This window comes from Phocoena phocoena, chromosome 13, assembly GCF_963924675.1.
Source record: "Phocoena phocoena chromosome 13, mPhoPho1.1, whole genome shotgun sequence".
Taxonomy (NCBI): Eukaryota; Metazoa; Chordata; class Mammalia; order Artiodactyla; family Phocoenidae; genus Phocoena; species Phocoena phocoena.
Genome location: NC_089231.1, coordinates 61,243,640 through 61,258,368, shown reverse-complemented (window position 1 = coordinate 61,258,368; position 14,729 = coordinate 61,243,640). Strand labels below are relative to the sequence as shown.

Here is a 14,729-nt window from a genome sequence, read left to right as displayed (position 1 = left end):
TCGGCGAGGACGAAAGCAAAGTGAGTCCAGTCCTTGCGAAGAAACGAAGGCGTAAGACAGCCCGGCGAGCGCGGGACGGACGGGCCATGATGGGGCTGCAAGGAGGCTGGAGGAGCGGGCAGCAGAGGTGCCCAGGGATGCCTGTCCACGGGGTGTGCGCTCAGCACTCGGCCCCTTGGATTGAAGGAGTTGAACGGGACACGACTCCGTCAAGTGTGTGTTTTAGCAAGTTTTCATAAAGTGGAGGCTTGGAAAACAGCCAGGGTGAGAAATACCACGGTCCGGACCGATGTCACCGCAGGGGGGCTGAGAGGAGGGGGCAGAGGAGCAGGTTCAGGAAGGGACACCGGGTGGGGTGCAAGGGGGGTGTGTCTGGGCTCTGGCTTCTGTGTGGGTACCCAGCGTGCTGGGTGCAAGCACCAGGGTGTAAGGGACGCAGGGCTGCTCTTCACAGAGGCTCGACTTTGGGAAGAAGCCTGAGAGGAGGAGGGCTGAAGGGGGACTCTAGGTCAATGGAGGCCTTGTAAAACTATTTTTATTGATGGATTATGTGTAATGAATTAACCCCTGATGACGCAGACGTTGGACGATGTTTCAGTGTCCATCTCTGCAAACATCTCCACGTTTGCACCGTGAGCTAGTTACCAGCACAATTGGCAAGATTTTGTTTCATTCACTTTTATTTCTTGAGCACTTCCAATGAGCAATAAAATGGTGAGAAGAGAGAGATGAGAATAAAGTAATATCGTGTACAGCGAGCCTGTGTGGTTTGCTCCTAAAGATTACAAATTAAAGCAATACCCTAAAGTATAAAGATAAAGATCTTCCTGTTCTTGTTGGTTCTAATTACCATAGTTAATAGCTGAATACTTGTGTAAATATCTAATTGAATCAGTAGAAATTAGCCAATTCCTCAACAGTAGCAGAAGTCATTTAAGCCGAGTCAGAAGTAACCTAAATGGCCCTGATGTATCCATAGTCAAAGGCCCTGGAGGTGGGCTTCCCTTCCCTGGTGGCGCAGTGGTCGAGAGTCCGCCTGCCGATGCAGGGGACACGGGTTCGTGCCCCGGTCCGGGAAGATCCCACATGCCGCGGAGCGGCTGGGCCTGTGAGCCACGGCCGCTGAGCCTGTGCTCCGCAATGGGAGAGGCCACAGCAGTGAGAGGCCCACGTACCGCCAAAAAAAAGGCCCTGGAGGTGAGATTCTGCGCTTGTCCTAAAGTCAGAGAATTTGTTATTCCACATGGTGTGTGCATTCCCAGCAACAAAACTGAGACTCTTTTCCCTTAATTATCTGTATCACTGTTTCTCCCATAGAACTATTCTTAAAAGGACTCGTTTTTTAAAAAATTTCTATCATCTGTGTGCAGGTGGCAATTGTGGTCAAGTATTTCTTCCAGTTTGGGTTCTTTCCCTGGAACAAGAATGTGGAATTGAACAAAGACAAGCCTTACCACCCACCTAATATCATCGGGGTGGAGAAGAAGGAGGGCTACGTTCTCTACGACCTCATCCAGCTGCTGGCCCTCTTCTTCCACCGGTCCATCCTGAAGGTACTGCCCGTTCACAGCCCCTGAAAGGTTCCCGAGAACCCGAGCATTAGGATCGCATGGGGCCGAGGGTCCATGGGGTGGGGTCTGTGTGTGTGCTCTTTTTTTCCTTGTTAACAGACAGTTGTGTTCATTTCATTCATTTTCTCCAACACTGTGTGCTCAATAATGGAGTTTGTAATAAATCAAGGGGAAATTTTCCCGTTTCTACCCTGGGTTGAATACAGCCTAATTAACCCAACGCCCGAACGGTGAGCAGTTCTTACCTCCCGATCCACGGCAGATCATCAGGGAGCTGCAGTTTGGGGTCTCCTCTCCATCCTGACCTCGGCCCACCCCCTTCTAGTAGCATTGCTTTTGTTGTAGTTTCTTGTCGTGAAACCACTGGCTTTAGTGAGAGACCGTGTACGTGATGGGCCCGGGAAGCCCAGGGCTGTGCTCCCAGAGAGCACAGCCTGAGAAAGCCATTCCCTCGTTGCTCTGGGAAGACCTGTCTACAGAGTGACCTTCTCGGGATCAGTAACTCCTGTCACCCCGCTGAGCATCCGTGGGGCTTTTTCTTCTCACACACTGTGAATTATAAGCTAAACTTGTAATATGCCACTCAGCTCTAAAACTTAGATATTGATGTGCCTATGGTCACAGTCTTACTTTCCTTCTCTTATTGTAACCTTGTCTCGTATAACGTATTTTAAATTCACTTTATCTTTATTGGTTCCTTTTGAGAACAAGCTTGGCCTCAGTTAATGCATACACACACATACATGTAACAGTATGTTCAACTTCTGTCCTATTCAGTGGGCTGTTTCAAACAGGCTTTCATGGTGTACCATGACCAAGACCTTTACTCCGCCTTTTGTCACCTTGCAAACTGCAAGTCCCTAACCCTTCACTTGGCGGGGGGGGGGGGGGGGGGGTGGCTTACCTGAGTCATTGGGGTGTGGTGAGTTTGCAAAGGTATTTATCCACAGGCACCCATTAGCCAAAATAAAATTTGCTTAATTTTTCCAGTTCTTCTGATGAATATGGTAATTACCTGAATGTCGCCAATTGACTAATTCTTGACGAACATATTAATAGATGTTTAACCTTATCTTTTTAGTTCTAGAAATTAAAGTTTTAAATTTCAGCATTTAGTATAATTTTGGCCGCTTCCAATTTCTCTTGCAAATTCTGAATCCTTTTGTGTGTCATTTTAAGAAAATTATAAAACTTTAGATATTTTTGTTACTTTTTCATCACCATTCAAATGGTTTAACAGCTATGATTTTATATTTAAAGCACACGATAAATGAAATGTTCGGGTTTCATATTGGTACACTTACTCTGATTTCTTCTTTGGAAATGTCTTATATACAGTGAATATATTTGAGGTACTGTTATGCTGAAATTTTGGCTAATGGTATGAAAAATGCTTTTGTAATGATAAATCCTTTCATAAAAAGACAAAACTATCCTACAGCTTTTGAAAAAATAAGCCTTTTGACAATGCTGCTTTGAAATCCAAACAATTAAAAACTATGTGCAAATTTCAAAAGTGGTCAAAATTATCCTATTTATAGGAATCACTATAATTTTATAAATAATTGGAAGAATTAACAAACCTAAATAAATATGCTACTAAGAAAGCAGTGAAAGAATCCAAATATGTTAACAAAATGTTAACAAAAGACAAAGCCACTTCTAAAATGATTTGCAAGAAATCAGTATACGCTGAAGAATCCCATTATGAGCACCTAAAATGTCTGTTATAAGAATACATTCATTGAACCTGCTTAAGAAATAATATATCTATACATAAATATTTAAGAATAATCTGTAAATTAGGTGACTCTGTCTTTGGATGAATGGATCGTTCTCCGACTTGGTTTGGCAAATGGGCCTGGAGCTCTTATTCTCTACAGAGTCAGACGGAGGACTGGACGGGGTCCTGGGGATAAATGCTAGCCTGGCAGCCAGGGCGCTCAGGGGGCGGACAGCTCACTGGGCAGCTTCGTCCAAGGTCAACACCAGGGCGACTTGTGGTCCACGTAGCATCTCATTCCAGGAAAGTCCTGCTTCCTCAGCCCTCTCTTCTGCAATCCTCCCTCCTGTCCTTACCGGCCCCCTTTATCCCACTTCCTTGAAGCAAAAGCCAGGCTCTGCAGGATGCGTCACAGACTCTCACACGTGGGCCAGCATTGTTGGAGTAGAGTATTTGCAGGTCTGTTCCCGGGTCAGCCGTGGTGATCCCAGGTGATCCCAGGATTCAGGTCTTGTGGTGCAGGCTGGGGGAGAAGCAGCACCGTAACTCCAGTACAGGTATCTGGTGAGCACGGGGCGGGGACCAGTTCACCCGTGGTCACTTCGGCTCCGTACTACCGGTGCACGCTGTCAGCACAGCAATGTGTGCTGGAAAGCACTTCCGCTCAGGGAACCAGCTGCGTTGATTCTGTTTGACTTCCACCCCATCATCTGTCTCCATCTCCACTGAAGAGCCAAATGCTATGGTCTATGCCCACCGCCTCCACTCTGCTGGGACCGTTGGAAAAGTATAGATGATACTCTTTCTTAGAATCCTTTGCACTGCTTTGGGTTTCTAATCTTTTTTTAAATTTCAGTTTTATTGACATATAATTGATGTATAATTGACAAAGTTTTATTGACGTATAATTGACAAATGAAATTGTAAGGTATTCAAGGTGTACATGTAGTGATTCGATAAACGTATACATGGAGCAAAGGCTCTCTCCCTCTGGTTAATTGGTGCATCCAACACCTCCTCACCTGCCTCTCTGTCTTTGTTTGGTGACAGCATTTAAGTTGCACTCTCGTAGCCAGTTTCCGCTGTACAACAGTGTTGTCAGCTACAGTCGCCCTGTTTTACGTTTATCCTGAGGGACGCTCTGGTGGCTGGGATGTCATAGGGCAGAATCCCAGCCCCCTCCCCGGAACGGTGGGCTGAGTTGCCCCTTCCTTGCCTTCTCAGTGCCACGGCCTGTGGGACGAAGATGACATCGCAGACAGTGGCTCTGACGAGGTGGGCTCGGACGACGCGCTGTCCCTCAGCCACGGTAGGAGGGGTTCCTCCGACTCCCTGAAGTCCATCAACCTGGCCGCGTCCGTGGAGTCGGTGCACGTGACCTTCCCCGAGCAGCCGGCCGCCATCAGGAGGAAGCGCTCCAGCAGCGGCTCGCAGATGTCCCAGGGCTCCAGCTTTTCCTCCAATAGGTCCAAGAGAGGTATCTGTCACACGGTGTCCCCAGGCTGAACCATTTCCCTGGTTCCAGTGGGTCCGGGGCAGGGGAGTTTGTTGGGTGCTGTCGAGGAGACAGATACTGTGATGTGAAAAGAATGTACTTTGCAACCAGACAGACGGAGTTCCGAGTCCGGGCTGAGATGTGTGTGTGGTCCGGGGCGATCACATCACTATCCAGGGTGTCTGTCTGAGTCGTCCCCGGGACGAGGATTTCAGGTCGTGGAGAAAAGTGGCCAGCACGCCGCCTCGTACCTAGTGCGTGTTGGATACAGGGTAGTTATAAATCATATCCAGAGATTCTGCCGAGTATAAATCACGATTTATTTTGAAAATACATTTTACTCAATGGGAACTTTTAGCCAAACCTCCTTAGTTATTTCCTAAGCCAGTTATTAATTTCTTACCCAACAGCCAGTAATAGGAAAGTACATATGCGTTCCAGTTGCCCCTCTTGGGGTAAGTGGGCTTTTGTGTTGGTAGTGCTTCTGTCTGAAGCCTTCCAGACACTCTGTATTCATCAGCAGAAGACATTTTTCAGGCAGGCACTGGCAGGTCATCTCATATTTGTTTTGCAGTTAGAGAAATTTGGACCTGAAGAAAGGCATGGGTCCTGGACCCAATCTAGAAAACCCGCAACAAAAACCTGGGACCCCACTGAGCACGATAAAAACTGTTCTCCGGTCTCCTTCCTCCTGGGACAGAGGTCCCACAGCGGCCGAGGAAAGGGCCAGCAGTGGGTGTGAAAAGCCACGGATGCCTTTGGCTATGGAAGCAGAGTTGAGGCTGCAGATTCCAAGTTCCCCGTCTCTGTTCTTACGGGCATCTGTGTGTCTCACCTTCTAAGCAGCTTCAAACCATCCTCTGTCCTGGGGGCGGTGGGGCTTCTGCAATATTTACGTCGACCATCCTGCACCCCACGGTGCATCTCGGTTTCTTTTCATTTTCAGGCAGCGCGAGCACCTGCAACAGCAGCCAGAAGGGAAGCCGCGTTGTGAGCGGCAAGCGGAAGAGCAGACGGGAGCGCTACGTGGAGAAGCTTCGAGAACACGCAATCAAAGCAAAAGCGTTTACCGTAAAGAAGTGAGTGCGTGAGAACGCCTTGGGGCTGGGGAGCTGGTGTCACTTACTCCATATCAGCCAGAGGTGACGAGTGAAGTGACTTGTCCCACCACAAACATCACCTGCTTCAGGCAGAACAAAGTAGCCCATCGTGATACTGCTTTTAAAAATCACTTTCCAATAAGGATGATTTATTTTTACATCCACTGCATTTCTAAACGCACTTTTTCTATTTGAACACGGGCTCACCGTGTGTATTTCCAGGCATATGAAAGAGTCCAACCAGACAGAGAGGGAATGAAGTCAAAGCTGGAAGGTTCTTAGAGATACACTTACCCCACAGAGGGAAACCGAGGTGCACGAGGGAAGTGGTTTGTCTGTCACGCAGCCCAAGTTCACCAGCCGAGTTCACAGGCCCCTCCCCCAGGTGACAGGGATGCAGAGACAGGAGTGGAAACGGGGGAGGTGCAACAGGGCTGGCCCTGAGTCTGGGCTCTGAGACCGAGGGCGCTGCTCACCTGAACGTGGCCTTGAATTGAAGGTGGAACCCAGAGCACAGTGAAGATAGGGGGACAGGGGCTGGGCAGACAAGTCAGGGCCAGGGCACAGGGTCATGAAGGATGGAGCGAGGTGAGCTCCAAAGCCCAGGGTGCTGCCCGGGACCCGGGGGACACACGGGGTCGGAAATGGGAGGATCAGGGGCTGCGTGGCGTTTCCTGGGTCTCAGGTAGGACCACAGGCCCCGTTTGCTTTCACCGCAGCCCGGGCCTCCCGCCTCATTACTTATCACACCTTTTATAGAAGCGCAGAGGGCTGGGTAGCAGGATCAGGGCCTCACAGGTGGAGAGTAATCGAATCAGGGGATAAACCGGCCCCTCATTTCCGGGGCTACCGCTCCATTATGCTTCAAGGAGAGAAGAGGTCTGTGGTCCCGTCGGCCATGAACTAGTGCACAGCCTCTGTTGGGGCAGGAGCCCCCCTTCCCCCAGCAGACTGTCCTGAGGTCGGGGGCAGGGGCTGAGAGCTGGTGGGAGGAGGGAAGCAGAGGATGGAATGCTCTGATCACTGTATCCAGTGGCTCCTGCATCCCCCTCCCCGGGTGTCTGTCTGGCAGGACCCTGCAGCTCTACGTGCCCATCAGACAGTTCTTCTACGACCTCATCCACCCCGACTACAGCGCCGTGACCGACGTGTACGTGCTCATGTTCCTGGCAGACACCGTCGACTTCGTCATCATCGTCTTCGGCTTCTGGGCCTTTGGGGTAGGTCGGGGACCGAGGACACTGCACACCAGGGACTAGCGCTGCTGTCCTGTGGGTGCCACCGGGCCTGAACCTGTGGTCTCCCCCACCAGAAACATTCAGCCGCGGCCGACATCACCTCCTCGCTGTCGGAGGACCAGGTCCCGGGGCCCTTCTTGGTGATGGTCCTCATTCAGTTCGGCACCATGGTGGTGGACCGGGCACTGTACCTCAGGAAGACGGTGCTGGGGAAGGTCATCTTCCAGGTCATCCTGGTGTTTGGGATTCACTTCTGGATGTTCTTCATCTTGCCTGGTGTGACTGAGAGGTAAGGCCTTCGGAAGCTAGAGCCGTGGGGGCTGCTTTCACGCAGATATTTTCATAAGGATCAGCCCGTAGGAGAAGGGAAAGTTAGGGGGTTTAATCAATACTAAACTCAGTGTGAAGCCAAGGTGTGAGCTGATTCCTCAGAAACATTATCACTGCGTCTTTTTTTTTTTTTTTTTGGTGGCACACGGGCCTCTCACTGTTGTGGCCTCTCCCGCTGTGGAGCACAGGCTCCAGACGCGCAGGCTCAGCGGCCGTGGCTCAGGGGCCCAGCCGCTCCGCGGCATGTGGGATCCTCCCGGACCGGGGCACAAACCCATGTCCTCTGCATCGGCAGGCGGACTCTCAACCACTGCGCCACCAGGGAAGCCCCATCACTGCGTTTTATACGCATTCTCAGACCTAGTGCTCTCAGATAGGGAGGGGACAGGCTGAGTGGTCAGCGCACACCTGGGGTCCTCGTGCTGTGACCTGAGCAGATAGAGAGACGGACTGGAGTGCGGTGTTAAGAGCGTAAGGGGATGAGAGGACGCAAAAGTGTGTCACATGAGAAGCGGATGAAAAGAACGGAGTCTGTTCAACTGGTAGAGAAAGGGGGTGCAGGTGACGAGGGGTCTGCCTCACTGGGTCCTGCTGAGGGGTAAACACAGCAGCCCCCGTGCCGCTGCTGCTGTAGTTAATACAACTATTGCTGTGAAGGTGCCTTGGGGGCCGAGGACTTGGGTAGGGAAGGGCTGGTGCTGTCCCAGGAGGGGGCTGGAGGCCGTCTTTCCCTCTGTCCCTTGAGCCCCCAGCTCTGGCCATGCTGACCCTCCTCGGTGCCTCCTGACAGCCTCTCCCCTCCCCAAGGTCAGATCTCAGACCAGAGGGCACGCCTCCACCCAGAGCAGTGCTGGGGCCAAGTTGGTGCTTCACGCATGAGCAGATGAATGAGTCAGTCCAGGAAAGAAAAACCAGGGAGACCCCTATCAACAGGAAATGCAGGCAGACCTCGGGGATACGGCGGGTTCAGTTCTGACCACCGCAACAAATCGGGTGGCAGGAATTTTCTGGTTTCCCGGTGCCTATAAAAGTTACGTTTACACCAAACTGTAGTCTGTTAAGTGTGCAATAGCATTATGGATTAAAAACACAATGTTTATACCTTAATCTAAAAACACTTTATCGCTAAAAAATGCTACCCATCACCTGGGCCTTCAGTGAGTTATAGTAGTAACATCAAAGATCACTGACCACAGGTCACCACCACAAATACGATCGTAATGAAAAAGCCTGAACTATTGCAAGAATTACCTAATTGTGACACGGAGACACGAAGGGAGCAAATGCTGTTGGAAAAACGGTGCTGACAGATTTGCTGGACGCAGGGTGGCCACAAACTTTCCATTTGTAGAAATCACAGTATCTGTGAAGCGCGGTAAAAGGAGGTGTGCCTGGTATCGGCTCTGGTAGACGATGAAAGCAAAGGGTCTGCAGAAGGGGAGCAGGGAACTGTCCATATAACATGAGAGGAGTGACCTTTTTAAGAACATGTCATGAAAAGGTCTTCATGTGTACCACCAGTTTGATCTCTTTATCAGACCTCATGAGTCATTCACAGCCAAGCCTTAGGAATAACCTGTCCGTCAAGCTGGTGGGCACCATTCTTGGAGTAGCAAGTAATGAAAATGGATTTTCCTAATGTTATTCAGAAACCGACTCAAATGTAATTCTCCACGAGGAAACCAAGTCTCTTCTACCAGTGGCTAGACTGACGTCTGCCCCCACCTGAACGTTCAGGCTGACTTTTTGACCTCAGCCTAGGGAATCATTGCTTTGTGGTAATCAGTGGTGGCAATGAAAATATTTTAAAAGGAAAATTGGAATTAGGATAATCTTTCCTGAGTCTAAAGTAGAACTAACTATATAAAGGGTCGTTACTCAGAAGATACTCAATAGCTCCGTAAGCCTTCCATTCCACACCGCAAACTAGGGGAGTAAATGTAGCTCACATGATAAAGATAATTCAGAATAGGGCAAGCCGTTTGTAAAAATATTAGAATTTGGTCATGAGAACATTGTGAATCTTATTTTTTTTAAAGAGTTGTTTTTTTTTTTTTTAATTCATTTTTGGCTGCGTTGGGTCTTCGTTGCTACGCGCAGGCCTTTTCTAGTTGCAGCGAGCGGGGGCGACTCTTTGTTGCGGTGCACGGGCTTCTCATTGTGGTGGCTTCTCTTGTTGTGGATCATGGGCTCTAGGTGCGTGGGCTTCAGTAGTTGTGGCACGTGGGCTCTGTAGTTGTGGCACACGGGATTAGTTGCTCTGTGGCTTGTGGGATCTTCCCAGACCAGGGCTAGAACCCGTGTCCCCAGCATTGGCAGGCGGATTCTTAACCACTACGCCACCAGGGAAGTCCCTTATTTGTTAGTCTTTAAAACAGAATAAGTACAATTTTCTCTGTAAATATTTAATTATAGCTATCTCTCAAAGCAGAGAAATAGGCCAAATTTAACACCCAGGATAGCTGGATGGTGAATTTTGGTAATTTGTCTGATATTTAAAAGCATCAAGGAGGCATTCTCCAGCAGCTCTCATTGAAATTCTTAATTTCACAGAAGAAAAGAGCTTAAAAAGCTTTCTAGACCTACTGTCTAATTTTCCAGATGAAGACAGGTGAGCCCATATGGAAGTGTGACCTCCTCAGAGTCACTCAGCCAATTACTGGAGGGACCAACCCCCAACCCCAGGGCTCTTGGCCCTACTGTGTGCTGCAGCTACCGTATACTGTACCTACTGTATATTGCACTCCTGTCCCCATGGGAAGCATCCCGTACTCGCTTCCAGGAAGATTTTTTTTTTTTTAGGTAACACAACCTATTATTTCACTCTGCAGTGTGAAAAGGATTTGATTATTCCAGCCAGTCCCAAGAGAGAGTTCCAGAGCCCTTCAGCCTAAATCTTTGCCATGTCCTGACAGGGGGTCCAGCAGAGACCAGAGCTCCCAGAAATACTGCAACAGTGAAGCCACTGAGAGTCCTTTTAGCATTTTAGTCCTTTTAGGTCAAATCGGCAAATGGTTTGGTTATTCCTGCTTGTATTGGTGTCCTGTTGCTGCCATAACAAATCACTACAAAGTTAGAGTTTAAGGCAATGCAGGTGTGTCGTCTTGCAGTTCTGCAGGTCAGGGGGCAGACCCAGGTCTCACTGGACTGATTCACGTGTGTGGGCAGGGCTGTGGTTCTTTCTGGAGGCTCCAGGGGAGCATCCATCTCCCGCCCTCTTCCAGCTTCTAGAGATGCCCATGCTCTGCACCTGTGGTCTCCTCCTCCATCTTCAAACCCAGCATCTGGTCCCCTGCCGCGTCTCCCTCCACCCATGGCTGAGCAAGGCTCTCTCCCGCTAAGGACTCACTGACTGAGGCCACCTGGACAGCCCCGGTGGCTCCGCCTCTCCAGGTCCCCGACCTTAGCACGTCCGTCAAGTCCTCTTTGCCATGGGAGGTCACACGTTCCCAGGTTCTGGGGACTAGGACGTGCACGTCTTTGGGTGGGGGCTGGGGGCATTCTTCTGGCGACCACGCTGTCCTGCCAGGCTTTTGAGGAGGTCCACAGCCTAGCGACAACGCCTGCCAACCAAACACGGCTGAAACATCTGCTATAAGGACCGAATGAATGAGAGCTTCTCTGGGGTGTCTTACAAATCATGCATATTCAATTCAATTTCACGTTTATCGAGCACCTCTTAGGTCCAGGGCAGCAGACCAGGAGAAAAGGGCTGTGACACCCACGTGAATAAAGCAAGGACCTGTCGGCCTTTCACGGCCTTTCACACACTGGGCTCCCAGGCTCCCGACACTGTGAGGGTCACCAAACTGTGGCCACACAGGTCCTTTCTTCTCCTGGGATCTCACCTAATGGCCATCCCTAGTGCAACAGACTAATCTGTCTTTGGTTTTGGATCTTTAATTCAAGATATATTAGGATTGGTGAGCCTCTGGCATCACTGCCGGCATGTCAGTGACAACATAATTTCTTGACATTTCAAACTGTGCTGCTACTTTTTTTTTTTTTTTTTTTTTGTGGTTCGCGGGCCTCACTGCTGTGGCCTCTCCCGTTGCGGAGCACAGGCTCCGGACGCACAGGCTCAGCGGCCATGGCTCACGGGCCCAGCCGCTCCGCGGCATGTGGGATCTTCCCGGACCGGGGCACGAACCCGTGTCCCCTGCATCGGCAGGCAGACTCTCAACCACTGCGCCACCAGGGAAGCCCTGCTGCTACTCTTTAACCTCCAAAATTCATTTTTCTTCCTTCAAATTTACTGAAAATTTCATTCATTGTTTAAAGAGAAACCATTGATTAATAATCATATTGTCTAAATCCTTTCCAAACAAGGAAAGCGTAAGGGGAGAAATAGATTAGGAGTCTTTTAAGCCCTACAGAAGAAAATTAGGGCTACCGGTCATAACACTGAGGACAAGGAAGCTCGGATATCTTGAATAATTTATCTGATAAATGGCTTTTTCTGTGTGCATCACACCACGTAGCCCACAAATATCCAAGGGTTCTCTGCAGTCTACACAGCTCTGCACGGTAGGTGACGAGGGAGACAGGGAGGGCGTGACTCCAGCCTCCGGGAATAAACCATGTAGAGACGCCACAGACAAACGCTTCCCAGTACAGGGCAACCTCAGTGTCCCTAATTACGGTTAACGTGATTGCTTCAGGATCTGTAGGTTAACTAGTACTTATTCCAAGTTGACCCACTTTAACATCATAGAAAGGGAATTTTTTTAGTAGGTAAAACAGGGGTTGGACCTTTTATAAAGAATAGAAGGCAACACAGTTTTAAGTCTTTGATTATAATTTTGATAAATATAGAAGAATTCTTTCCCATGTAGTTTTTATATCAAGTATCTGTAAAATCAAAGGGCATTTTCCTGGAGAGAGAAAAAAAATGTGATTTCCTAAAGTTCTACCAATATGGACAGTTCCTAGAAAGATGAGGAACTGGATAGTTGATGGGGGCTCTCCGTAAAGTATCTGATATCTTACTGGTAACTTGTCAAGCGCCCACCATGGTCAAATGCAGTTAAAGTAATTCATTAGGTCCTGAAATACCGAGGCTGGGTTTCTCCACAGCAGAGACACTCATAAGCAACATTTCTGAGATCTTTAGCTGCCAACATCCACGTGGAGGCCTCTAGGCCCCCAGACACATAGGCCCACATGTTCCTGGCTTGTTCTTAGATCTTGTCAACTAAAGAATAGCTGTTCTCAATGAAAAATAGTACATGTTTTCTTCTGATAACAAAATTGAAAATTAATAAGACAAATCCAGGATACAACATAAAGAGTAATACACTGCTTTGTCTAAAAAACTTAAAGTATCGCTCTTAATTTTAAACACAGGGAAGATTATACTTAAGTCTTACTGAGTTGAAAGTCGGATTCATTTTTAAAAATTTGTACTAATCATGTTTAAGACTCACAGGATGCCGCATTTATCCAAAGTTAAAAATGATCCTATAGGTCATCATTCTTTGAAAATGTGTTCTAATTTTTTTTCCAGTGTGAAATTTAGTTCCACTAAGTTTTTGCTCAGACTTACGTTAGCATTCATGAACTGTTCAACACTATGGGCCTCTTCATTAACTGTCCACCAGGAGAAGGAACTACCACCTCTAGCTCTGAGGATGTCATTAGAAAAAGGCAAGTTAGTAGATCAGAGAGTCATGGATTTTTAGAGCGAGGGAAACTTTTCATAGAGACATTGATGTTTAGAAAAATGATGGCTTGAGGAACAAACTCCATAGCAAACAGAACTGGAACCAAAATCCAGGTGTCAAAAATGTATTAATCCCTGATCTGTCTTATGTACGTATAGCAAAAGAAAAAAAAAATGGGGGTTCATTTCTCAGAATTCTTTCTCCTACATCTTCCAAATTATGCATCTTGTCAAGTAAAAACCACATTTTGGTTTCTTCTTTGTTGAGCTTTAATTTGGACCATGATAGCGGCACCATCAAAGTCCTGAGAAAATGTTTATTAGTAAATTCACTTAACAGTCATTTATTTTAATTATGGCTAAAACAACTGAATAATGCTCTAATAAATTGGGGGCACATTCAGAGCAATTTTTTTTTAATCATTAGATTTTCGGACCCCACCTCTTGCCTCTTGAAGAGATCCACTATGTAGAGAGAATTTACTGAATTGTCTTTAAGTGCCAGGTGGGCAATCAGGCTTTTTAAAATTTATGCTAAACTGGTGTCCTTTTGTTCCAGAAGACTATTCCATCCCTCCACTTTTCTGTGTTTTCACATCTCAGGAAATTCAGCCAGAACCTGGTCGCCCAGCTTTGGTACTTCGTGAAATGCGTGTATTTCGGGTTGTCCGCCTACCAGATCCGCTGCGGCTACCCGACGCGGGTCCTCGGAAACTTCCTCACCAAGAGCTACAACTACGTCAATCTCTTCTTGTTTCAAGGGTGAGACGCTCTGTGCTGTCACAGCCACTCACAGAGCGGGGCTGGCCGCGGGACGGCATTGTGTCCCCTCCCTGGGAGGGAGTGGAGAAGAAGCTGGTGACCTCAGCACGTGGGTCCCTGCAGGGCTCCTACAGTGTTTGACAGGAGAGCATGTGTGGCCCTTGAAATGCCTTTTTGTGTGTGGTTCCACCCACCTGGCCAGGATGCTGCTCTAAAGTCGGCCGCGTGGGTTCGTTTTCTATTTCTGTATCGTGTATAATTACACTGATAATATTTCAGGATGAAAAATTGGGGTCCATGATCCTAAGTATTAATATATTCTGGGCACAGTGCAACAGAACATTTGGAATCTGAAGTGTTCCAAAATGCCTCTGGAATTTTGCTTGTGCAACATGCCATCCATGGGAGGGGCACGGATTCCACTAATGTCAACCTGAATGCCATGCGATTTGCCTGTTCCTGGTAGGAAGTTATTACCACTCACACGGACATGTTGGTTCTTCTGTGTGAGGGTTTCGGTGTGAGCATCCCCTCCCGGTTCCCATGGAGATTATACCACAGGGTGAAGGGTCAGGCTGCTGGGGCACTGCTGGCCCCTGGAGCACCAGGCGTGGGGACCGGGGACTCAGTCACGGAGGAGTGTTGAGTGTGCTCGGATGTTGAGAACCACCACGCGTGTCAGAGTTTCACTGCATGCTACCCCGTGTGGGGAGGGAGCCTGACACGTCTTCAAGGGGGTGGAATAGTGCTCCCCTCAAAGCTGAAGAGCTCAGGGGAGAAATCCGGGCGGCAACCCAAGCTGCTGGGAGGGTCTGGGATGAGCCCCAGCCTGGAAGGAGCTCTGTGTC

General features: G+C 48.6%; 1 protein-coding gene across 3 annotated transcripts in view; it reads left to right on the top strand.

Moving 5' to 3' along the window:
* Positions 1 to 14,729, top strand: part of PIEZO2 (piezo type mechanosensitive ion channel component 2) — a 330,798-nt gene that overhangs the window by 305,113 nt on the left and 10,956 nt on the right. For all 3 annotated transcript variants that reach the window (XM_065889383.1, XM_065889382.1, XM_065889381.1), the window contains 6 exons: positions 1,371 to 1,553; positions 4,519 to 4,771; positions 5,736 to 5,868; positions 6,962 to 7,109; positions 7,202 to 7,416; positions 13,723 to 13,881. In XM_065889383.1, coding sequence (XP_065745455.1) covers positions 1,371 to 1,553; positions 4,519 to 4,771; positions 5,736 to 5,868; positions 6,962 to 7,109; positions 7,202 to 7,416; positions 13,723 to 13,881 — 1,091 coding nt within the window. The remainder of the gene's footprint in view (positions 1 to 1,370; positions 1,554 to 4,518; positions 4,772 to 5,735; positions 5,869 to 6,961; positions 7,110 to 7,201; positions 7,417 to 13,722; positions 13,882 to 14,729) is intronic.